We start from the raw sequence: 26098 nt of genomic DNA on the forward strand, positions 1-26098 counted from the left end.
GTTATAAGTTCTTTTTTGTGTGTGTTCTTTTTGCTTAATTTTATTTTCTTATTTTTAAATAATATTTAGATATCGCCTTTATAATAAAAAAGAAACACTTGATTCCAAAAGAAGTAAGCAAACTTAACTTATACCAGTTGAATCTATGAGCCTCAAAAGTTAACAGAGAAATGAAAAGTACAATAGTCATTTTCTTAGTTGTTTGTTTTACATGATGACAAAGATATAGTTTGGGCATCAAGAAGTTCAGAACTTAATTTCTTATGTTAAATAGCATTTTTTAAAAATTCTGGGATAATTGTTGAAAGTTATGTAACTGTAATAAAAGTCACAACTCTTATGAAACAATATTCCTTTCATTGTTGTATTGGCACAACAGTGCTGAGATTTCTGTTTTGTGTGATCACACTCAAGAATCTGGAAGCTCTCCTATAGCTTTGCTGTCATGTCAAAACTGTTTTCATATCAACAGAGCAATGAGTCAGTGAAATCACAAACAGAATACTCTTTTCTTAACACTTTCATGTACATCAGGATATTTTTTACCCTTAACAATTTTATGAGTCATTTTCACAATGTTATATATGAATACATTTAGGATAAGCAGTAAACTAGGATTAATGTCTTGTGTGTGTGTGTGTGTGTGTGTGTGTGTGTGTGTGTGTGTTTAACATTCAATCCATGTTGGGGTAAGACTGTGGAAGATCCTTCTTAGGAAGGTAGGGGAATTTAACTTAACTCTGAAAATGATAGGAGATTATTAAATTTTTCTGAATAGGAGAATAACTTTGGAACTAACTTGAAAAAGATTGATCTGTGATGATGTATTCTATATATTAGAAGAGGAATCTTGGGGTAGAAACTAGTTTGGACTGTTTCAGCAACAGAGGTGTGGAGTCATGAGGGCCTAAACTGTGATGATGATAGCCGTGGCAGTAGAGAGGAAAGGACAGCTGAAAGCATTGCTCCAAAAGAACTGATTGCTCGCTGTAAAATGGTGAAAACACCAGAATGTAAACTCCTTGAGAGGAGACAACATGTCTGGATTTTATCATTATATATTCCCCATGCATAAAATCATGCCTGTTACCTGGTAGGCCCTTGGTAAATGTTAGTTGTGTAAATTAAAATAAAAACAAGTAAATGCAATAGAATGCAACAGGTGCAGTGATGGAGGCAGAAAATAAGGCCTGGTAGAAGGAGAGATGCTAGAATTGTGTCTGGTGGATTAGCTAGAGTATTCCAGGAGGACAGGGCAGAAAGGACACCAAGGCCAAGAGGAGAGGCAGATTCTGAGGCATGGAGCAGCATGGTGTGTGTACAATCACCAGAAGGTGGCCATTTCTCAAGGGTAACATACAAGGTAGGAAGGGACAGCAGTTGATACTGGACTTGGAGAGCCTGGGCGTCAGGATAAAGAGTTTTGACTTACTGCAGGTTTTAAGAAAACCAAGTAACATAAAGAGGTTTTTATTCTAGAAATACATCAAGTGGAAGCGAGCGGAAGGCTTAGGGAGACCTTCTCTACGTTTGAAATAAAATGAGAGACCAGGGTCAAATTAGGAAGCTATCGTAACCATCTATGAAACAGATGGTAAGGGGCCTAGATAAAGAAAATAATAACAGGAATAGAGATCTTGGCAAAGTTCTGAAAAAATTCAGGAGTTAGAAGATAACAGGTAATGAATTAAAGGTGTAGAAGGGTGAAGCAGATGGTAGAGTCGAAGATGAATAGGATGAACCTCAGGGTTCCAGTGAGTCCACATGTGGTACGACATGCTGAGAAATGGAAAAAAGGAGGAGGAGCCAGGAGAAGGAAATGATGGATTGTCCTTGATAAGTCAAAATACAAGGGACAGTAGGTGGGCTGGTTAGAGTGACCTGGACCAGAGATGTGGTTTGGGGAGTTATCTAGGGCAAAGTTAATATACGAAGATGGATGATATTGTAGTGAGGGAGTATGATTTAGACTGAGGGTGGAACTCTGGTGAACACCCACATTCAAGAGCCACATGGAGGAAGACACATGGTCAGGATGCCAGAATAGAACCAAAAGAGCCTTTGCATCAGATTGAAGAGTCTTGAATAATTGAAAGCTTTAGAAAATCATGTAGGGAATGAAGAAGGAGAATTTCAAGGAGGAGGAATTATACCACAAATGCCTATCAGATTCAAGGGAGGTTAAAGCTTAAAAATGACCATTGAATCTGACAGATAAACATTTACAGGCAACTTTCCCTGAACTATTTTGGCAGAGTGGTGAAACTAGAAGCCAGATATCAGTAGGTTCAGTGGGTCAAAAGTCAATAAGGACACTATTCCTTAACATTCAGTTGTGAAGAGGAAGGAGAAATAGGGTTGTAGTTAAAGAGAATGTCAAGATTGGAGACAATGCTATTTTGTATGTTTATCTGTTTTACAAGGTTGGGCAGCATTGTGAACATGGCATTCAAATCCTCATCACCCGCCCTGACTTATCCCCTGAGCTCAGAGTCTTAGATCCAAATGAATGCTTGATATATCTTTAAATTACTCTAAACCAGTCTTTTTCCTGCACTGCACATTTCCTTCAATAAACCAAACTAGAAGCTTATACTTCATCTCTCACCAACTATTTCAGGTAAATTACCACTTCTTATATAGCAGAATACAAATTCATATTCTTTATTCCCTGGTGTAGATCCTAATCCTATCCCAATTAGACTCCATCCTCTACCCTATATTAAAGTGATCTTCCTAAAATGGGACTTTGAACCTGTCATCTTTCTGCCAGATGCTTTTATGACTTTCTTACCGCAAAATAAAGACCTAAGTTCCTTACAAAAGAACTCCACAGATGCCTGGGTGGCTCAGTCGGTTAAGCATTTGACTCTTGATTTCGGTTCAGGTCATGAACTCATGGTTCATGACATCAAGCCCCTCATTGGGCTCCACACGGGCAGTGTGGAGCCTGCTTCACAGAGAGATTCTGTCTCTCTTCTCTTTCTCTGTCCCTCTTCTTCTCTCTCTCTCTCTCTCTTTAAAAATAAATAAATAAACTTAAAAAAATAACTCCAGTCTATGGTATTCATTCATGATGTAATCTCTACATACAAAAGAAGACTCCTCTCTAGTAATACTAAATGACTGTACTTCCCCTAGCACACCTTCTTGACACACTTCCTGCTGCTGCTCCTTGCTTTCCCCCTTTTTCTAGAACAGCTTTCTGACTTTCTTTGATTAGCTCTTACTCATCTTTCAAGACTCCCCCTAAACATCATATCCCACATTTAGCTTTCTGCGAAGCTCTCTCATCATCCCCCAGGGTGGCTAAGTACCCCCTTCGCTATCCTGTCACAGTGCCATCTGCACAAGACAATCATAGAAATCCCCACACTCAAATGATGATATCTGTATGTGACTGTCTTCCTGGATTTTGAACTCCTTGAGGTCAGAAATGATGCTTTGATCCTCCTTGTGCTTTTGTATTTAGCATGTCACCTGGCTCATGGTAACTGCTCAAATGCTTGTTCAACTGAACTGAGCCCTGGAGGTGGGAAGATAAAGATGCTTAGGGCAGAAGGAGGACCCATTTGAAAAGGTCTGAGAAGAGGAGATAGAGGACACAATGAGCATGATATATGATGGGCTAATTTCAAATAGAAAAGAGACCTTTAACTATGTGTCTAAGAAGAAGGAGATAAAGATGGAGACAGATGGAGGTGATAAGGAATGAAGGCATTTCCAGGCTGAGGGTACTATTTTCTTTGTTAAAGAAGTGGTTGGACAGAGGGAGTGTTCAACCAAAATTTGGTGAACACGGTGGCAGTGAAGAAACACATAGAATGTATTTGTTGGGAAACAAATGCACGTTTTAAACACAGAGACCCTGGAGACATTTTATTCCAGAACATGCCATTTCTTAAGGACTCCTTCAAATACTTGAAATTCTTTTCCGAGGCCAAGTTTTAGACATACTTGCAACGTTTTCTCTGCGTGTGTGTGCAAATGCTTGTGCCCGGATATCCCTGCTTTCCTGCCAGGCTGCAGGCCTGCCACCGGAGCTGGGATTGGTCGCTGTGATGTTGCTGCTAGAGGAGTCCAGGGAAACGTGACTCATGGCAAGGCTGCTTGCGCTGTGGGAAGAGTAACTGTAAATCATCTTGAGAAAGGCAGATTTTGTGTTAGTCTCCTGCTTATAAAGAATAACATAGCATTTGGGGAAGAATGTGCAACACAGGATCCCATAGTTCGATATTAAAATAACGATAATCTCCACAGCTGGTAAATATTTACCAAATGTGGTAGCATAGACGGGGATGAATGTGATCCAAGCTATGAAATAAATGAGCATGCCAAATGTTATGAATTTGGCTTCATTGTAATTCTCGGGTAGTTTCCTGCCTTTGAAGGCAAATATGAAGCAAATGAAGGCCAGGATGGCAATATAGCCCAGCATGATGCCAAATGCAAGGATGGATCCCTCCTCACATTCCAGGATAATGACTCTGGGCAAGGAGACATTCTCTTCCACAGCAGGTGCTGCAAAGATTAGCCAGACTGTGCAAATGGCAACCTGGATACCTGTGCAAATGAAGATGATGGGGATGGGTTTATAGAGGCACTTCAGGAAGTTCTGCAACTTGGGGTCGAAGCTGAAGGCTAGCAGAATTTTCAGGGACTTCACCAAAATGCAGGAGATGCAGAGAGTGAAGCTCACACCAAAAAACGTCTGCCTGGTTTTACATGTGAAGTCTTGTGGTTCTCCAATGAAAAAGCCCGTGCTGGCAAAGTTGAGGAAATGACAGAGAAGGATCACATAGCAGACCAGCAATCCCCCGGACGATTTCACAACAGGCGTGTTCAGGTTTCTTGTAAATATTATGCCAATGGCCAGAACAAACATGATTCCTAGTAGGGAGAGGGCCAGGAGCAGTATGGCCAAGGAGTCATTCCAACTGAGATACTCCACTTCCTTTTCAAAGCATGCTGTGCTCTTTACAGGGGCCCACTGAGTTTCGTTGTTACATAAAAGGCAGTGATCCATATCTAAAAGACAGAGATTCAGTTACATTGCAAACATTTAAGCCAGGTGATTGATTGTCCACGATGATGCTACAAATGAGACTCCTTCTTAGTAATAGTGCGGACTATTACTAAGGGATATAGATAATTGTCACATTGGTTGACAGAACCCAAAAGAACCCAAAAGAAGTTGAGAGAAAGTGTGAGGGTGAGGGAAGAAAAAGAGGGGAAGAGAAAGCAAAAAACCCAGCTGGGCTGTGAGTCTTAAGGGAATCCATATACTCAATATAGATGCCAGCCTCTTATGAACTTGCTATTATAGGTGGCAGTTCAGGGACTCTGTTAAGAAGGGCTTTGAAATATGGGAGCCTGGGTGGCTCAGTTGGTTAAGCATCCAACTTTGGTTTCAGCTCAGATAATAATCTCAGGGTTCATGAGATCAAGCCCCGCGTCAGTCTCTGAGCTGACAGCACACAGCCTGCTTGGGATTCTCTCTCCCTCTGCCCCTCGCCCTCTCAAAAATAAATAAATAAACTTAAAAAAAAAAAAAGAAGGGCTTTGGAATCAAATGTATCTCAAGTCTCTTTCTCTATCACTTTTAATTCCCTTAATCTTGACTAAGTGAATTGAACTTTCTGAGTCTATTTTCAAATCTTTAAAAAAGCAAAAAAAAAAAAAAAAAAAAAAAAAAAGGCTCTGCCTCACTGGGGTGCTGCATTCGATGCCCAGAATAAATGTAAACTTCTTTGTGTGGAGTGTTACACATAGTAGACACTAAATGTAGTGAGAACTGCTATTATAAATAAGGCTGCAGTTCTTTTAAAAGCAGAGAAAATATGGCTGGGTCAACCTAAAAGCTCTCTAAAAGTGAGATAACACAGGATTGTAACCACTTCAATTGATGAAAAGTTAAAGTTTATTTTTTTTCTCTAGGACGTCAGTAAACTTGTCAGTAAACATGTCAGTAAACTCACATGTGCAGTGATAAGCTTAAAACTGATTTTGGCTTATTCTGATGGCAGAGAAGGAAGAGTTGATATCAGAGTGGAGTCCCTGGGAGTGTGATTGCATTTGCTCTCCATTTTCACCCCTTTAAGGTGGGTCCCCCGTATTGCCAAAAGGCGCTCCCTGGGCATCCATCTAACACTCCACAGTGCCCATTCATATTTATATAGGGCCTGCGTTCCCTTCTTCGTTAACCTCAAAGTCAGGTTGTGTTTCTGTTTATGAACTTCATTACCTCTCCAGCCTCTTCCTCTTTCCAAACCCTGTTTCCCTACAAAAGCGGTTCTTCTCTGTCCTCCCCTAACTGCCACTGCTACTGTGTGCCATTTTCTTCGCTTGTTTGGCGAACGTTTAATGGCCTTGTCTACGTACGAGAGCTGTGTGCTGGAGACAGAGAGAAAGACAGGAGATGATGTCTTTTCATATCACCCTAAATCTTTGCTTTTCCTCCAAAGGAAAAGCAGTCTTCTACACTTATTCTTGCCTTGGTTATCAAAAGACAGCCCAAATTGTATTTTGAAAACTGTTGTGTGTCTTTATGGGAAATAAATGCGACACACTCTTCCAGCGTTTTTATTTATCCCACTCTGCAGACAGTTGGTAGACATTGCCTGGAAAATCTCTCTCCCCCACAATTACCTAATTGTTTGCACAGCAGAGCCCATCTCAGGTTAGGAGAAGCAGCATTTTTGTGAGATAGCCACAGAACAAGACTATTGGAACGTTTATATTGCGATACTTCTCCCCTTGGAGGCAGTGAGAAAAAAGAGTAAGCATCTGAGAGCTGTTCCAGTTCTCAGGTTCACAACTTTTATAGATGAGTAGGGATGCAACAATAAACAAGGGAATACGATGCTTTTAAAGTATGGATTTTGAAGTCAAAATTTGACTCCAGGGAAACTGCTGATTTCTCCTTTTAAGACCCTGAGGCTACTGACCTTGTTCTTTACTTTGTATATTTTGCACTCATCTTGTGAAATTGTTAAAGACAGGTTAGGCAAATAATCAGTTAGTAGCAGCTCATCTTTGTTAATAGTTTATCCCCTTGTCTCACAGAAGGCTTTTTTTTTTAGGCTTTACTGTTTGCTGCCTTTTGGTAGGAATAATGAGATCTCCAGGGTATGCACACCCCTGGGTTTTTTTTTTATCATGCTCAGTTTAGCTAATTCAACACTTATTTAATTATAGTTATTGTGCCCCAGTTACAAGACCGGCATGTCCATGTGGGGGATAAACGGACAAAAATTGGTGGAGAAATCACATTGTTTTGAAAGATGCAAGAGAGGAAGTCTAGTTGAGCAGATGACGTCTTCCCTTGGAAGTGAAGTTACTTTTATGTCTCTATTAGGTATTGGTTGTGCATCTGCTGATATAATAGAGCAAATTCCAAGATAAAATGAAATTTTACTGGAATTTAATCTAGCAAGAGCATGAGATGCTTTTTTCTTTTTAAATGAAAATGTAAGCCAAAATAGGATTCATGTAAAAAAAAATAGCCTAGGAGAAATGTTTCCGGTGATTCACTGTACATGGTGTAGTGACTATAATTACCTGTCTGGTTACTGTAGTGATTTTCAGGACAGTTCACACATTCATAGCAGCAGATATGTTGACTTCTTGTAGTTTTCTTCATTTGCCCAGGACTGCACTCCTTGGAGCATTTAGACTGAATTTGCTGCAAAGTGAAAGAAATTTCAAGTATATTTTTAAAAGATTTATTTTCCTAAGTAACCTTGATTGATTTAAAGATACATTTACTAACTAGTATTTTGGTCTCTCCCTCTCTTGTTTTTAAAAAGCACAATAGAATTGTTTTGTCATCTGGAGGCATGTGAACAAGTTTAAAAAGCAGTAGATACTTCAGGTAGTGAAGCTGCCTTAGGAAGAAGTACTTTTGTCACCTTAATAACTTCTGAAAGCAAATAAGGGAAATTAGCTCTTTCAGAAAGTCCCTAGCAGAGGAACAAATGTGTAGTGATGGAACTAAAGAAGGAAATCATGGCCTGGAAATTTCCAGTCATGTGTTGTATAAAGAGTTCAACTATATATGAAAAATAGTAACTTAATGGACACTTTTATATTCTTTAGAGGAAGGTTATTAATCATGCTGTCCAAGACTTTGTCCAGTCTAAGCTTAAAAACAAAAGAGTGGAAATTTTTGAACTTAAAGCTATTAAAGTATTAGTGAAAAAGGTAACCCTAGATATATAAATAATATTTTAGATTATAATTAGGCATGTCACAATGTAAATCATATGTAGCATCCTAACTTTACGGAGCACTCAGTTTCCAATTTAACTAATAATTCTTTGTACTTCAGCTATGCTTTTTTTTCCCATTCACAGTCCCTTTCTCATGCATAACTTGTGGAGTAAATCTGTTACTGTCTTACCTCTCGGGATACCAAAGCAGAATGGGTAAATGAAGCTTTCTCTAGATTCTCTTAATAGCTATTCCTGAGCCAGGAACACAATCCAATGACTAAGCTAACTGGTCTTTTCTCTGGGAGATGAAAATGATCTGGCTGGGAAAGAAAAAGTAGCCAAGATTCAGTACCCCTGAGTCCACAATGGTGGTTTTCTTCTTCTTCTCAACACAGTTATTCCTGATCTGGGTTGTCAGTAGGCAGGACATCACTGGGGGTAAAGGAGAAATATTCTCCTCCCTTATCATAAGATACAGCAAAGACATTCTAAAGTCTGGTATTAATAACTTTGGGATAGCAAAAGATTTGGGATTATCTGATGTTTTGGACTTGAGCTAAGAGAAAGGAAGGTACATATGGAAGAGCAAGAAATCTTGTGGGGTTGGAAGAAGAGGCAAGGGGGAGGGGAAGGTAGTAGGAGATGAGGTCAGGTAGGTCCTGGTGGCAGGTCATGTAAGGTTTTTAAAGATATTGGCTTTTACCCTAAAAGAAACAGGATGTATGGGAGTGTTTTGGGTAGAGTATTATAGTTTATAGGATTACTCTGTCTGCTGCTTTAAGAATAGACCACAGTGGGGCGCCTCGGTGGCGCAGTCGGTTAAGCGTCCGACTTCAGCCAGGTCACGATCTCGCGGTCCGTGAGTTCGAGCCCCGCATCAGGCTCTGGGCTGATGGCTCAGAGCCTGGAGCCTGTTTCCGATTCTGTGTCTCCCTCTCTCTCTGCCCCTCCCCCGTTCATGCTCTGTCTCTCTCTGTCCCAAAAATAAATAAACGTTGAAAAAAAAAATTAAAAAAAAAAAAAGAATAGACCACAGTGAGTAAGAGTGGAAACAGAGAGCAGTTAGAAGACTACTGTCTTATTCTGGGTGACAAGTGATTGTAGCTTAGACTGGAGTAGTAGCAGTGGAGTAGAGAACAAAAGGTGGTAAGATTCTAGGCCCATTTTGAAAGTGAAACTGAGATTGGATATGAAGCATGACAAGGATTCCACCAGGTTTTTCCACAAACAACTAAAAGGAAATTGCCATTTATTGAGATGAGGGTAGGTTTGGGAGCTCAGTTTTGGAGGTAATCAGTCAAGATGACTATTAGACTCCAAGGTAGAGATGTCAGTTGCACAGTTGTATATTTATTAAGATTGAACTTCAGAAGATAAAAAGCTGGGAGTCATCTGCCTTCTCTATTAATGAATGACATTATTTAAATCATGAGCCTGGATGAGATCACTAAGGCAAAGTGTAGACCCAGGAAAGGAGCAGTTCTGAGCTCTGGATAAGCCAATATTTATAGGCAGCTGGAATGATAAGGAGCCAGCAAAGGAGACTAAGAAATAGTGGCCAGAGACAGAGGAAGAAAATCAAGGGACTGTGGTGTTGTGGGAACAATAAAGAGCATTTTACAGAGAGGAGAATAATTAATTACTAATAATTAGGGAGATGATTTTTGGATTTGTTAACATTGGTGAACTAGATAGAATTTTGATGGATTGGAAAGAGTTCAAAAGAATTATGGGAAGAGAGAAATTGGGGCCAGTGAATGTATCTAAATTTCTCAAGGAGTTTGGTGTCAAGAGAAATAGAGGAATGGGCAGTACATAGAAGGAGAAGTGGAGGATCAATGGAGTTTCGTTCTTTTTTTGGAACATGGAAGGAATAACAGCATATTTATATCACTATGTAGATAATGGAGAAGAGAAAATACTTGAGGATGTGGGAGAGAGTGGAGAATTGCCAGAGCAGTATCACAGAGTAAGTGGTAAAGAGTTGGGATCCAGAGATCAAGGGAGGAGCTGACCTTGGCCAGGAGCAGACAGCCCATCCATAGTGCTGGATGGAAGACAGATGTGGTGGCAGGGGAACACTGCTGTTCTCTTCTGAGTGTTTCACTTTTGTTAGTGACATAGGAAGAAAAGTCACCTAAAAGTGAAGATGGGGAAGATGTGTTGGATCAGAAAAGGGAATAAAAATTATGAAATAGCTATCTAGGAAGGTAGGTGAGGTAATGGACTAAGTAAGGTAATAGTCTGATTGCCCAACAGCGCTAAGGGCCCACTGGAAGTTAGAGATTATGACTTTGAAGTGAGAACAGTCAACAAGGTGCTTTTGGCTTTGTTTTTGTTTTGCCAAGTTCAAGTTCAGCTACATGGGGGCTCTACTGATTAGGCAAAGAGTTGAGTTTAACCAGGATTATGCTCTAGTCAAATGAGTGTGATAAAGAGAGCATGTACAAGGGGTGACACACAAGTTGACCATAGCATTTAAGGAGGAAAGATGGGGACAGTAAACAGGCAGTAGGATCACTGGAGGTCCTGGTGGTCAAGGACTTTTGCAATTGAGGTACTAATTTGATTTGAATGCTATAAGCAGCCTACTGCAAAATTACCTTAAGATTTCTGAACTCATTTTTTGTTTCTTGGTCTGTGATGACGAAGACATCATTCTTCAGATCATATTGTGCTATCTTGGTGATAGTCAGGTGACCATCAATCTCCTTCCAGAGCACAACATCATATCCAGTATTCATATCCCCATGAGCATCAAAATGAAATGAATTCCCTTCATCAGTGAATGTCACATTTTTTAGTGCATCAAGTAACTATAAAATAGAAAATAGAAACAAACATGAATAGAAATATGCATCCATTATATCCCAATTATAACACTGCCTTATATGGAATATCACTTAAAAGTAGAAAAAGGACATTCTGGATCAGTGAGTATGGTAACTAGTTGAGAAGGTTCTTAACTATCTGGCAACAATTTGACAATTCTAGCCTTATTTCTGCCAAAGTCTTGTTCTGTGAATCTCAGAAAGCGAGTTAATGTTTATGGAGAGTAGCTTCTCTAGCTTATAAAATTTGAATATGAGGATCTTCATTTTTTCATGTTGCACAATTTCAGGATAGGTCCTCTGGGGCAGTTGCCTGGGCTCTAATACAGGTTCTATATCTCATTAGTGATGTGGTCTTGACACTTAAATTTCTCTCTAGGTCCAGGTTCCCCATCTGTAAAATGAAGTAAATGAAACCTACCTTATAGGGTTATTGTAAGGATTATATGTAATTAAGCATATAAGGAGTTTATCCCAGTATTGGGGACAGATTAAGATTAGTAAAGGGTATATTAATATCTGTTAACATTATTAGTTAGCTAGTAAGGACATTGTGCAAATAAATAAAAATATTTTGAGTCTATTAATTATGTCACCTGATGTTCATATATTACTTGATAATACTCAGAAGTGTGATATCCTTCTTTTCCATAACAACTCAATGAAACAAGTGAACAGAGATCATCTTCCTCCTTTCTTAGGTGAGCACCATCAGCAAAGGGGTGAGTGGACTTAATCTGAGGACACACATTTTGACTTTCAGGTCTTTCCATTGCACCTAACAATATTTTAATTCAAGTCCTCCATATTGTATTTTCCATCTGACTCAAAAGCAGTTATCGATGTGTCATCTGGAGCTACCGGAGGCAGGAAAATTCATTCTTTCCTTCTAGTCACAGCTGGATCCTTGGCCAAGCCTGAGTGGGTAATCCAAACCAGTAGGTGTTATGCTCACCATCCGCAAAATGAAGGCTAAAGGGACAGACATACAAACATGGGACAGTCCAGTGACAACAGCACCCTGTTCTCAGGACATCTCCCACCAGAGAGGTTTAGCTCGGGATCTAAGGTACTGCCAGTACCTGCCTTCTAAATACATCCTTTGTTACTCATTTGGTTGGAGGTACGGATATTATTATCTTCAGTGGTTTTCAAATCTGTTTCAGTGATTGAGTATAAAGTGACCTTTCCAACGTAATTCACAAAATGATTTTTTTTTTTAATTTCCGAGGAAAGAAATGCAATGAAAAATTACTTGTCTTGTTACCGAGTTCGTACATGAGAACTTGTATGTAAAACAGCTAGGACAGGAAATGTTTTACTGACAAATGAGGCAGCTGTATTGAGATTGTGCTGCAGAGGAAGATCGCTGTTCTGGGAGAGAGAAAAACACTGCTCCGCCATTAACTTGATATATAATCACGGCTAAGTACCCTTTCTGGACACACTGGGCCTACTCATCTAAGTCTATGATGTTATGTGGTTCTTGTTGAGTGCAAAATCTGGAACGAGGCAGAAATTATTCTATTCGAATAGAATTATTCTTCTATTCCTTATCAGTTCATCTTTTATGAATGTTTCTTTCCTTCAATTTTTGTTTTGGTCAATAGACTATAAGAAAATCAAGCTATATTTTAAGGTAAATATATTAGTCACGATAGGCAGGTCAGTGACCAAATGTCACGTTAGTAAAATATATGAGTATATGTATTAATTTTATTATATGTTTCCGCAGATTTCTTAGTTCTCTTAATGAATGTAAAATAGTATTACTTTAAAGAAACAGGATATCAGGGGCACCTGGGTGGCTCAGTCAACTAAGCATCTGCCTCTTGGTTTCGGCTCAGGTCATGATCTCACAGTTCGTGAGTTCCAGCCCGGTACTGGGCTCTGAGCTGACAGTGCAGAGCCTGCTTGGGATTCTCTCTCTTCCTCTCTCTCTGCCCCTCCTCCACTCTCTCTGTGTCTCAAAATAAATAGACTTAAAGAAGCAGGATATCAGATTTAACATGGTGGAATTAACCAACAAAAGCTTTTTCTAGCAATTGCCTGGAAGCAAAAATATGAAGGGAACAAAAATAAAAGAGGAAGTAAGGACCCACTGTCAGTGTTTCCACCTCCACCTGTGTGTTGATTTTTTTTTTCTGTTCCCTCCTTAAGCAATACACACATAAACCCCAGTAACTCGGTTCTTTAGGAAGCATATCCTTTTCCTCTTTTGAGTTTGAACTATAATTTCTACTTGTTTTTTCCTGCACTTAATTAGGTTTTCTGGCACATATACATTCTGTAAATAGCGATAACGGTGTATGAAGTACCTAAGCCAACATAACTATGCTTGTTCTCACAGAAGAGAGGGTGGAGGCAAACAAAACAGTGCATTTGTTACCTGTTAATTAAAACAGAACGTTTGCTCTGGATTAAGGTAAGTTTTGAGCATTAGTGCTCTGGTTACTAAGCTCTTAAAGGCTTTTTCCAGCACTTATTTATTTATTTTCCATGGAGACTCTGAAAGTCGCTATAAATTGACACCATTAAACAGTAAGATTTACGTTTCCATGATTATATAACTCACCCTGTGTATGGCAATGACCTGTTTTTGAGAACACAAAGCCAGGGGGCCACACCAACTAAGCTGTTGTTGGTAATGCTGTTTTCCATTTCCCTGATTGCTGCAATGTCCACATCTTCCTAAGAAAGCTGTGCTTGTGGGTGAATTAGAGAGAGCAGAGGAAGCAGCCTTGCATCCCTGTCTGGTGCCCAACCCATGTCTTTTTCTTCTGTGAAATTTTCTGTGCCGTAGCAGAAAGCACCCTGGGCTAAGGCTGGGATAGTCTCACTGCTAACTGTGTGGGGGACCGTGGGCCAGACCCTCATTGTGGAGGCCCCGTCCGTCTCTAAACTGCCACAAGTCTCCATCACTGGTAACACTTCCTCTTGCCACTTCTTTAAGATGGAGTGTAAGACGGGCGCCTGGGTGGCTCAGTCGGTTGGGCGTCTGACTTCGGCTCAGGTCATGATCTTGTGGTCCGTGAGTTTGAGCCCCGTGTCGGGCTCTGTGCTGACAGCTCAGAGCCTGCAGCCTGTTTCAGATTCTGTGTCTCCCTCTCTCTCTGACCTTCCTCCATTCATGCTCTGTCTCTCTCTGTCTCAAAAATGAATAAACGTTAAATTTTTTTTTTTAAAAAAGATGGAGTGTAAGAAACACAAACCTGTGGACCTACCAGAATATTATAGAAGTTAGAGATCATATATGTCAATGCCTGGTATAGTCGCCCTCAAAAACTGTTATTTATTATTTTCCTTATCACTTCAAAATCACTCTCTTCTCAGCACACATTTCTTCTGTTGCTACACCTGAATGTCTCATAAGTTCTTCGAATTCAACATCTCCAAAACAGAATCCTTAATATTCTCCTCCCCACCAAACCTCTACATTTTTATGTTTCCTTCTCAACAAAGTCATCAAATGTCCAAATGTGGAATCACTTGCAGCATCTTTGCTTCTCTTTGCATCTTTTACACCCAGTCTATCTACAGATGCTCTTCATTCTTCCTCTTACACAACCATGTATGCATCTCCATCCTCACTGTCACACACAGTGCTTGTAGTACTTATACCTGGAGTATAAGCCATCCTTATTTTGTGACTGGATCACCAAATTGATCCTTCTGCCTCTAGGCTTGTGTCCCTCTGAGCAGTGCACACCACAGTGGAAATGAAATGCTACTTCTGCAGTGAAAAGCGGATCAGAACACTGTCCTGTCTCAAAATAGATTTAATTGGCTCGCTTTGCTCTATCAAGTCCAAACCTTTAAACATAGTTTGCAGCCTTTCCATTGAAACGATGGTCCCTGGACTAGCAGTATCAACATCACCTGAGAGACTGTTAGAAGTGCAGACTCTCAGGTATCCCCCCACAGGATTAGCAGATACATGATACGAGATTCCCAGGCCATTCAACTGCAAATCAAAATTTGAGATGCTCTGATTCATTAGACCCTGATGTTGGATCCTTCCTCTATTTTCATTTACCTGTAGTTTCCACAAGAAACTCCAATTCTGTGACACTATTTACTTACCCCTGAAGATGCCATACTTACCCTCCCTTCTCAGATCTTGCTGGAGTATTTGTGTCCTAACTCCTACCCGTCCATCATATTCTCCAGAGACGTATGGTCTTTGGAGAATGTTTTCTGAATTGCTAATACTGGATTGGTTGCCTCAGTTAAGTGCTTCGCTGCCATTTTGTGTCTCTATGAAACATAGTAATGCATCATTCTGCATTGTAATCGACTCCTTAATTGGTTGATTGTACACACCAGTGGACAGATGACTCCTTCAGGAAGAGAATTGTCTTGTTTTCCCTAATATTTTCAACACTCAACATTGAACTAGAGCATTGAGACATCCAATAAATGTTTGCTAAATATATGTACACATGGGAAGTTTGACTATAAGTCTGTCATCTCACATGCATCACTTACTACTTTCTATATCATCATAAGTAAAGGAAAATAAACAAACAAAAACCCCAAATCACTGTTTACAACAAGGAGGTGGTATCCTCATGCACATCTGAGAAACATCAAAACTGTATTGAAGTAAACCAATCCTGACTGTGCTTTTCCTGAATACTTCTCATAGGTGTCACCAAATGTGGAGCCAAAGTAAGAACTGTCCCCAAATATTGGGGAAAACTCCTTTAAAGTTATTTGAATATAAAATTATCTAGAAAGTAATATTTAGATATTAGTGAATCTTACCAGGGGACAAAATAATCTTTAGGAATGTATCATTGATTAGTGACCCTAGATACTGCTGATCTTTTAAATTTGAAGTCTATGGAGATTTCTTCATAAAAATTATTTGCATTGTTTGTCCTACTGAATCTGGCACAGATGTGGTTCACTCACGTTGTGATCAAAAGAGCAAGTCACTCACATGTTCTTGCTTTCCAGTCTATTTCCTGTTTGTTTCTAGGTAACCAGGCTCCCAGAGGGAATAAAGAATAACCCCAGGCTCCTACTGTTTAAACAAAACATTTTAGAAGACTCTGCTTAGATTATACTTTCCCAAGTCTTTTCCTCAGAATGTTTGAGATTCATTCCTGATTTAAAATACTTTCCCAGATCTTTAGTGGATAAATAGTCCTTGCTATTTTTATCTATCCTTCCTTAGAGGCTCTTTATGTCTCCTCCCTTTTTTCCTGCCTCTAGGATTGTCTAATTTCTATTACTCTTTCTCAACCTCTCATTCTTAAAATTTCATGTAGTGCTTTCATTATTGTGGTCCACTTCATTTGTAGTTTTTATCAATCCCTGATTTAAGTTTTCTATTACAAAGAGTATGCTTTCAAACAGACATCTTAAAATAGCTAAGTATATATATATATATATATATATATATATATATATATATTTTAGATAGTTTTAACTTAAAAAATCCTAATCTCGGGGTGCCTGGGTGGCTCAGTCGGTTAAGCGTCTGACTTCGGCTCAGGACATGATCTCGCGGTCTGTGAGTTCGAGCCCTGCATCAGGCTCTGTGCTGACAGCTCAGAACCTGGAGCCTGCTTCGAATTCTGTGTCTCCCTCGCTCTCTGACCCTCCCCCCATTCATGCTCTGTCTCTCTCTGTCTCAAAAATAAACGTTAAAAAAAATTAAAAACAAAAAGACCAAAACAAAACAAAAATCCTAATCTCTAGTCTTACCTCCTTATTAGTTTTGTTGCCTTGCATTTACAAGATCAAAACTAGTTTTAAAATGAGAAAGTTAAAACACCCTATACCATCACATGATCCACCTAAATGTAAGCGGACGACCTTAGACCTTGGAGCTTGTGTTTGGGACTGTTTAAAGTAAAAATGACAAAAGTAGAAATAGTCTGCCCTGCATACTCACGTATATGGTAACACTTGAGTCTTACTTCCTTTCACCTTCTTTTCCCTTACACATTTATAATAAATATATTTTCGGAACATGATTCTGCACCAAAACAGACAAGTTTGGCTTTGAGTACACAGTATTGAGAAATCTGTTTTTAATGAGTAAAATTTATCATCGTATAAGGCAACAATTTGCTTTCAAATGTCTTGTTTATCAGCATTTAAAAAACACAATGGAAAATTTTTACTAAAAAGAACCACATTAAGCTTTAATTTGAGTTTCTACAAACTAATCAAAGAGAAGAAATGAAAAGATGTCTTTTACCGACAATTAGTGGTTCATTTCAACCGGAGATATCATAGGAATTGTTATGATTTATCTAACAATGTTCATTTGAAAAGACTGGAGTCCTAAGGAGGCTGTTCTAAGTAAAATCATAACTGGAGGCTTTAAACCAACAAAACCCAACTATAAACCAACAAAATCCCATGGAAAACAGAGGGCATTGAGGCAGAAGATCCAGACAAGAGTAATATTTCTAGTGTTTCTAGCTTTAGTTTTTCGACTGATAATATTTAGTGATAATAAAAATGACCGTTAAACATGCCTGGTCTTGTGTTTGTCAAGAGCACTAAAAGAGATAATTCATATGAAGCACTGAAAAACTACAAGATCAGATGCAAATCCATATACTCACAAAAAATAATACTACCAACTGGATCTTCTTGGAAAATAAAAGAGCACTACTTTAGTGGGTCAGAGTAGTGAAGGTAAAATAACAACTCTATTATCCTCAAGAACAAAGAGCTAATGAGAGAAATGCATGTTATTTGAACACTTAATGTATCTACCTTCAAAAGGAATACGATTAAGACAGTTAATATAAATACTTGAAAATTGAAGCAAGGAAAGGAAGGATAGTAGGGGAATTTTCTTGAATGTATGAGTTAGTACCTCCCATGGTTGAAAGGCGTTGGGGTTCTGACAGTCGCGAGCTTGGCAGAGATCCCGAATGGCATAACCAAGAGCAAGTACTGCAAGCTGGATACTGTGAACAAGGCCTGGCTCAGTATAATTCCACAGGAAATCATTTCTCAGGGAGAAGTTCCTTTCTATATCCTTGTTAACCTTGTAGGCCAAAGTCCCCTGAGAATGGTTGGAAATGCACTGACTCAAATCACTGTCCTTGACATATGCACAAGCAGACAAGAGTGTGGCATATTCATTTAAGACCTTGTTATTATCACTGGGAAATATATGCAGATTTTGAAGAAAGGAATGGAAGGAAGACATATTCCCTCTTCTAAAGGTAAACCCTACAACTTTGCCAATCCTTTTAACATTAGGAATGGTTGTAATCTTGGTGGCCGTTGACCAGTTATCACTAGCAATCCATATCTTATTTATATTCCTTTCTAGAGCTTTACTGAAGAGATTGAAAACATGGAATTGCCTCAGGAATACCACAATGACATTAACCTGGGCTTCTGCTATGATTTTCTCAAGTGTCTCATTGATCCTGACTTCGATGGTATTATCTGAGAGGAAGGCTGGGAGAACTTCTTTGAAAGCTATGCACACATTATTTGCTGTGGTCTGAACTGCAAAAGTGTTGAGGGCCATTCGTCCATAGTCATCATCTGTGGCTATGATGCCAATCCAGTTCCATCCAGACTTCTCAATCAGGTGGGCCATTGCTTTAGTTTGATAGAAGTCACTGGGCACAGTCCGTAAAAATGAAGGAAAGCGAATTTTGTCACTTAGGATTTCTGCAGTTGATTCATAACTCACCTGGAAATTGACAGAATCTTTTAGTTATGGTGCTGATGAACTCCAGGTGGCTGTTCATACTGGGTGTTCCCCTCTCATTTCTGTGAATTTCTGTAATCTTTTCCTAAATTCTCTGGTCTTTTATATTCTTCCCCTTCAATGAACTTCTGCTTTAGAAACAGTGTAAATCATGACATTTAGTAATTGTGTGCCAACTCTTTAGAGTCATTGCTATTCAGTCATTTCTATTGTGTATAGTACAAGCTCTCTGAAGGTTCAGGCTCTATCTTATGCTTCCATCTACACTTCTATATCCATCTATATCTATCTTATATCTCAGGCCAAGACCAATAGTGGATATTATTTAAATACTTAGAGATAGATATAGGAAAAATGCAGCTAGTCAAATAAACAGAATGCATTTTTAGGACACCCGGTATGTTCAACATTTTGCCTAATTGACAACTTTGGTGATTTTTATTCTAGGTGAAATAAGTCAACCAGCCAAATAATCATCTAGTCTAGGGGTCAGCACACTTTTTTCTGCAAAGGACCAGGTGTAAAGTATTTTAAGCTTCGTTGATCACATATGGTCTCTGTCATATCTTTTTTTGTTACAACCTTTCAAAAAAATGTAAACACCCTTCTTGATAGCTCAAGAGCCACATTTGATCTACATGCTATAGTTTTCTGACCTCTGATCTACTCAAACAAATAGCATTTTGAGATACCTACCTAATGTGTACAGAGTTTTGCTTGATTTACAGTGCTGGTGATTTTATTCTAGGGAGAATTACTACCTGCCACAGCTGCAAATGCACTGTGTCACTTGCTGAGTCTTTTTTTTTTTTTCTATTACTTATAGCAGCCACCTGGTATGATGGAAAGTCAGTAGGCTTTAGAGTCAGACAAACTGTCAGAATTCTGACTTCAATAAATTTGGGGAAGTTAGTTAATATTTCTTTACGTGTGAAATGATAGGATTCTTGTGAAGATTAAAGGAGAAAATTGAAATGCTTATTAGCACACAGTGGACAGTAACTAAACTTTAGTTTCCTGACATTGCTATGCTGGCCTCCATTTTGTACCTGGCATTGTTGTGCTCATCTGTATTTTGAGACCTGGGTTTCTGTAAAATCAGTGTCCCCTGCAGTGAGCCCCGTTTCCTTTTGTGTTGTCTGTCATGGAAATTACCTTTTTATATGAAATAATCATTGTTAAAAATAATGTACTTTTCTCATAGCATTATACATAGTCTAGACAATTTGAGCCAAAGCCTTATCTCTGAGATATTTAGGGGAATACTTCTGGGTTTTTTTTCATTATGGATATAATTTTTTTTATCAACTTTACTAGGCTATATAATGGAACTCTCAGAGTCTTTCATGGATACAAGATCTTATTTACTCTAACTCCAGAAAGTTATATATTTTAAATTCTTATGCACATTTAATATATGATTTATATTTTTCCATCTGTTCACTTCTATCAGATGGCCATTTCCTGATAATCTGATTGTAATTATTTTTGCTTTCTAACTGTTGGCTTCTAATCTTCCTTGAGCCTAGAAAGCAGTGACCTAGTGAGTTACAGAGCAATGTATTGAGAGTGAAAGCCAAGGCGACTTGCTTGACTCTGAGTAATATGCAGGACCTTGGTGAAGGGCTTTCAGAGGGCTTTTTGCTTACTTCTTGATTATTTATTGGCTTGCATTGCAAGGAGATATATAGTTCCATAGTCTCTGCTAAAAGCTTCCCACCATACTCAGAAGAAAATGCAAATCCTACTACAGCTTACAAGATGCTGAATGACCAGCCCTTGCTTATCTCTGCAAATGCACTTCTTACTGCACTCCTTTCTATACAACTGATCTAGCTATACTGATCTTTTGTTATTCTTTGGACATTTCAACTTTAGACTTACTGCTTTCCCAGCATAGATATTGTCCTGCCCTCCTTGTCTTCCCTTGGCTGTCCTTTCTCATTCAAGTTTCAGGAAGTCTTCCCTGACCTCCATGTCCCTTTACTTCTCAGTCTCCTCATAGCACCCAACTGGTGTTATTTCAGAAACAAGGCAGCTGAGGCCCTCAGAGATTTCCATCTTATCCGAATCTCACTGAAAACTATCAGAAACTACACTTGGCAGGTGGAGGGGCGACTATAGTCCCTTAGTGCTCTATCCACTATACTATCCATAATAGGGCACATACCTTTCTTTAACTGAAGAAAGAGAAGGTTAAAGTAAGAGCAACTCCCCAGCTAGTTTCCTGGGTTACCCTGATCCCCTCATAATAAGGAATATGATCAAAACCAACCAAGGATAAAACAAAACCCACCTGTGGCATAAGCTGTAAATTCAACATCCTGGAGACAGCCATGGTTATTTCTGAGTAGCCAGCACCTATGACAGCCTTAACCCTTGGCATGTAGCTGGAATAGTCACATTTAAACTCCATGATTTCTCTGGAGCTGTTGAACTTAGAAAGAAACCTCAGAGCAGCTGCCATTGCCACTGTGACTTCTGTACAAGTGTCATAGATTTCATACCCCAGTTTGATTCCAGATAATAGTGTTGAATTATTGATCATCTCAATGCTGTGAATCATGGCAAGAGTTTGAAGAAAAATTGATATTTCAAACCTGTTGAGAAACAAATTTTTTAAAGCAATCAGAATAGAATTCTTCTCTAGACATGATGGTAACTCATTTGATTCACATCTCTGCCTTATAATAGACAATTTCTGGATCAGTGAGACTCAATTCTTAAAGGGCCTAAATTTTATTTTAAAAGAGTTCTTGATGGAAACTTTTCTAAATGGTATATAGTTTCTCAAATGGAGTCTGTGGAATAGAATTTAACTTGTTTCTGATTAATTTGGGGATCATTTGAATACTCAGTTTAGTATTCTGCAGTATGGAGATATGTCTGATTTTTGCTCCTTTTTGTAGTTAGATGTCACCATTTTATCATCGTCCAAGTATCTGCTCCTTAGACTCACTAGCCCACTGTCTTTTTTTAATATAATCTGTTGTGATTGGAAACCAGTTTAATAAGACCTTCAGAATTATATATAAAATAGACTGTATAAGCTCAGTAGCTTTCTCCTAGATAAATGCACTATTTAAGTTCTGAAATATAGCTATTTACTCTTACAGTAGGTTTTCCCAGTTGACTTCTTGATTTGCGATTACTTCAGAGGATTGAGTTGCTTGATTACTGCTTTGTTGTTAAGTTTATGTCATCCACCACTGTATACAAAAGGTTACAAACAGCATCTAATATAAAGATTCAATTTTTTAATAATTAAAGGACAATATTATTGTTATTTTATTTTAATTCCGGTATAGTTAACATACAGTGTTATATTAGTTTCAGGTGTACAATGTAGTGATTCAACAATTCTATACATTAGTCAGCTCATCAAAATAAATGTGCTCTTGGGGCACTTGGGTGTCTCAGTTTGTTAAGAGTCAAACTCTTGATCTCATCTCAGGTCATGATCTCACGGTTCATGGGATCAAGCCCCATGTAGGACTCTTCACTGACCGTTTGGAGCCTGCTTGGGATTCTCTCTCTCCCTCTCTCTCTGCCCCTCCCCTACTCTTACACACACTTTCTCTCTCTCTCTCTCTCTCTCTCTCCCAAAAAAAGATAAGTGTACGCTTAATTCTTTCAACTTATTCAACTATCTCCCAACCTACCTTCCCTCTGATAGCCATTAGTTTGTTCTCTATAGTTGAGTCTATATTTTGGTTTGTCTCTATTTTTCTTTTGTTCATTTGTTTTGTTTCCTTTTTTTTAAGTTTATTTATTTATTTTGAGAGAGAGAATGTGCTCTCACATGAGCAGGGGAGGGGCAGAGAGCGAGGGAGAAAGAGAATCCCAAGCAGGCTCCACCCTCAGCATGGAGCTGGACAGGGGGCTCAATTTCACCACTAGAAGATCATGACTTGAGCCATTACCAAGAGTCAAATGCTTAACCGACTGAGACACACAGGCATCCCTTGTTTGTTTTGTTTCTTAAATGAGTGAAATCCTACAGTATTTGTCTTTCTCTGACTGATATACTTCGCTTAGCATTATAGTCCCTAGACTCATCCATGCTGTTGCAAATGGCAAGATTTTATTCCTTTTTTATAGATGAAAAATATTCCACATATATGTATATATACATGTTTATATACCATGTCTTCTTTATCCATTCATAGAGGACAATATTATTGTTCAGGGTTTTGATATTTTTAACTTTTCTTTTAATTCACTGAGTTACGATAAAGTATTTGAATGATACTATTTGTCATTGTAGACTATCTAAAAGCAAAGTGTGGCAAATCAGCATTAAGTTTTTAATTTGAAAAAAGAAGCAAAAAAGAGAGAAAAGGTAAAATAATGAATTGTAACAAAAATAATGAATTGTATGACAATATGTATAAGATTGCAGGGTCCCCACATGCTAGCTCCATGAAAGTCTAAACTTCTTTGGTGTATTCACTTCAGTATCCCAACACCTAGAATAGGGCCTCATTAATGTAGGCACTTAATATATAGCTGTTTGGGGCACCTAGGTGGCTCAGTTGGTTAAACGTCTAACTACTGATTTCAACTCTGGTCATGATCTCACAGTTCATGAGATCGAGCCCTTGTCAGTCTCTGCTCTGACAGTGTGGAGCCTGCTTGGGATTCTCTGTCTCCCTCTCTCTCTGCTCCCCACAACCCCCCTCCCCCCTTAAAATAAATAAATAAATAAATAAATAAATAAATAAATAAATAAATATTTTAAAAAATATATATGTATAGAGCTGTTTGATGCTAAATGAATACTGTTTCTTTCAGGGATTGTCAATAAGGTGAAAAGATATTCAATTCAGTAATTTGTTTTCAGAATATATTTTCTTACTAGATCAATGATTTTTTAGTATTTTTTATCCTTAATTGTTAGCCTATAATTGCAGGTCTGCAGTCATTTTTTGAGTACCGATTTAGTGCTCTGAGAATCTTCATTAATTATTTTGAGGTGTTCACTGGTATTCCTGATAATCAACATTTAAGAAAACAGTAGCTCGAAGTGCCCAACTTCTAGGGAGAATGCCAGGAAGGAGAATGCTAGGGAGAATCTTAGTGTGATGTGGGACCACATTTTATCTGACAGCATTCTTAGAGCACTTGGTAAATATGTTCTGATAAAGAAAGAAAAAAGGAGGGGGGGAGTGGGAAAGGAGGTTAAATTTACATACAAGAACATCAAGATAGAAGTAAGATTTCAGAGTTGGAAAAAAGCATGTTGATCAGATTGCCATAGCAACAGAAGCTGATGCTGCCCATGTCCCTAGAAGTTATCCGGGAACTTATTTTACAAAAGAGAAAAGTGGAAACTGTGACTCAAAGAATTTAAGTGATTTGCCCAAGTCTACAAAATGAGTTTGTCCCCAAACTGAAGTTAGAATTCAAATATCCTGCTGTCCTTAAAGAAAATCCATTTGTAACATCCTCTGCCCAGCTTTACTTTTCCCTAGAACACTGTGACACATGTCTTTTTTATAGCCAAGCTTTCAGCCGAAAGTGTTCATCAAAGAAGAAAGAACACTAAGTTGAAGTAGGATCCCAATTTATCATAAGAGAATTAGATTATTTCAAGAATGAAATGAATGCAGCAATGACAAAAATGCTGGTGTAGAGAGATTTTAAATGTCGCCTATTCTAAACAAAGAACTAAATAAATAATAGATCTATGTTTAAAACAAAATGCATATTGTAGATGATATAAACATAAGTAATACATAATAGAAATAATGTAATGTAAATTAATATATATTAATTTTAATATATTTTATATTATAATATAATTATATAATATAATGTTAATATATAATTATATTACATTATAATATTAATATTATATAATCATATAATATAATACTAATATAATATAATTTTAATATATAATAAACATACATATATTTATAATATGTTTATAATATGTTTATAAACATTATTTATAATAATATAAATATAAATGTGCTCTGAATGCTTGCAGTGGACAGGCTACAGTGTCTCCAGATGGTTTTCTCAAGTGCCTTCAGGGAGTTTTTTAAGGCAAAATCCAAATAGATATATTAATGGAAAGCATTCATTGCCTCTGCACTTGGAGGTCGACTATACATATAGTGCTGATATATTTCTCTTTTAAGGAAGGATCGCATGACTATATGTAACTTAAAAATATATTAGTGTACATTTTATTAAAATAATTTAAATGTTAATACAAGTAAATGTTTACATGCCCTAATCTCATAGGGCAATCTTGAAATTTAAATGTGTTCTTTGAGGCTTTACTCACCCAACACACTTCTGGATTTCTGGTCGTCTGGGATAGTCTTCTGAGGACAGCATTTTTTCATGAATGGCGAATAAACCTCCAATTATGACATGCCCTGGAGAAGTGGCAGCCACGAAGTCGTCAGGGGTCTGGCAAGTCTGGGAAGTAGCAAAAGGAATCACAAAACAGGTAATCAGTGTAATCAATAGTGCCATGCTTCTCTCTCATTTGCTCAGTTCATGTGAGTTCTTAGGAATCATTAAGCTCACAGAGTGCCAACAACATGGTTCCTATTTCACCTGTAAACACCATGTAAGGTATAGGGCAGTGTCAAAGGCCGGAAACATTCAGTTTTCAGATGCTTGATGATAGTCAAAACAGTTCTTCACCAAGAAGAACATATCAGACTCTAACACTCCATTGTTGGAGATGTATGCTAGCAGCAACGCTAGGAAAAACATTATAGAATTAGAAACACGGGTCCTGGCTGGAATAGCACTCTTTTGCTTCACTGATATGTCAAGGGCTTTGGGTCATGTTGGCATTTCTTCTGAAGTAGAATATAGAATCTTCAAGAGGCAGCAGTAAGGGAAAGTGTTCCCCCTTCAGGAATGGACAGTTTTACATTTCCAAAGGTATCACATTCAAGGCACAAAAGCTTCAGCGTAGTTTATAAACTGTTTATTTTTCCAGAAAATCTCTATTTTTAAAAAATGAAATTCAGTTAGTTTTAGGTATTTAGCACTTCCAGGTTACATGTGTTGGAAATAGTTTTGGTGGTAATGGTAAAAACTAAAATTGGGGTGCCTAGGTGGCTCAGTCGGTTAAGTGCCCCAACTTCCGCTCAGGCCATGATCTCATGGCTCGTGAGTTCAAGCCCCGCCCAGGCTCTGTGCTGACAAATCAGAGCTTGGAGGCTGCTTTGGATCCTGTGTCTCCCTCTCTCTCTGCCCCTCTTTAGCTCACACTGTCTCTCTCTCTCTCAAAAATAAACATTAAAAAGTTAAAAAAGAAACTAAAATTGAGATATAACTTACCTGATACAGTGTTTGGCTTTGAACAAGAAAGGTCTGTTATA

The 26098-nt window shown here is 38.3% G+C and overlaps 1 protein-coding gene across 1 annotated transcript; it reads right to left on the reverse strand.

The window, feature by feature from the left end:
• Positions 1 to 3001: 3001 nt before the first annotated feature.
• On the reverse strand, positions 3002 to 25298 carry GPRC6A (G protein-coupled receptor class C group 6 member A). Its single transcript, XM_003986492.6, has 6 exons — positions 25042 to 25298; positions 21040 to 21343; positions 17889 to 18725; positions 10817 to 11029; positions 7561 to 7684; positions 3002 to 5028 (listed from the first exon to the last, which is right to left on the reverse strand). The coding sequence occupies exons 1-6, from the start codon at positions 25233 to 25235 to the stop codon at positions 3914 to 3916; spliced, it is 2787 nt and encodes a 928-aa protein (XP_003986541.4). The 5' UTR covers positions 25236 to 25298; the 3' UTR covers positions 3002 to 3913.
• Positions 25299 to 26098: the final 800 nt, after the last annotated feature.

The sequence above is a fragment of the Felis catus genome, chromosome B2 (genome assembly GCF_018350175.1).
Source record: "Felis catus isolate Fca126 chromosome B2, F.catus_Fca126_mat1.0, whole genome shotgun sequence".
NCBI classification, from domain to species: Eukaryota; Metazoa; Chordata; class Mammalia; order Carnivora; family Felidae; genus Felis; species Felis catus.

Coding starts and splice junctions, on each gene's coding strand:
- GPRC6A (XM_003986492.6), bottom strand. CDS start 25,235: ATGGCACTATTGATTACACTGATTACCTGTTTTGTGATTCCTTTTGCT. Junction 11,030..17,888: donor ACGCCTTTCAACCATGGGAG/GTACTAACTCAT, acceptor TCTATTTTATAG/TTACTTGATGCACTAAAAAA. Junction 5,029..7,560: donor TCACTACAGTAACCAGACAG/GTAATTATAGTC, acceptor TCTGTCTTTTAG/ATATGGATCACTGCCTTTTA.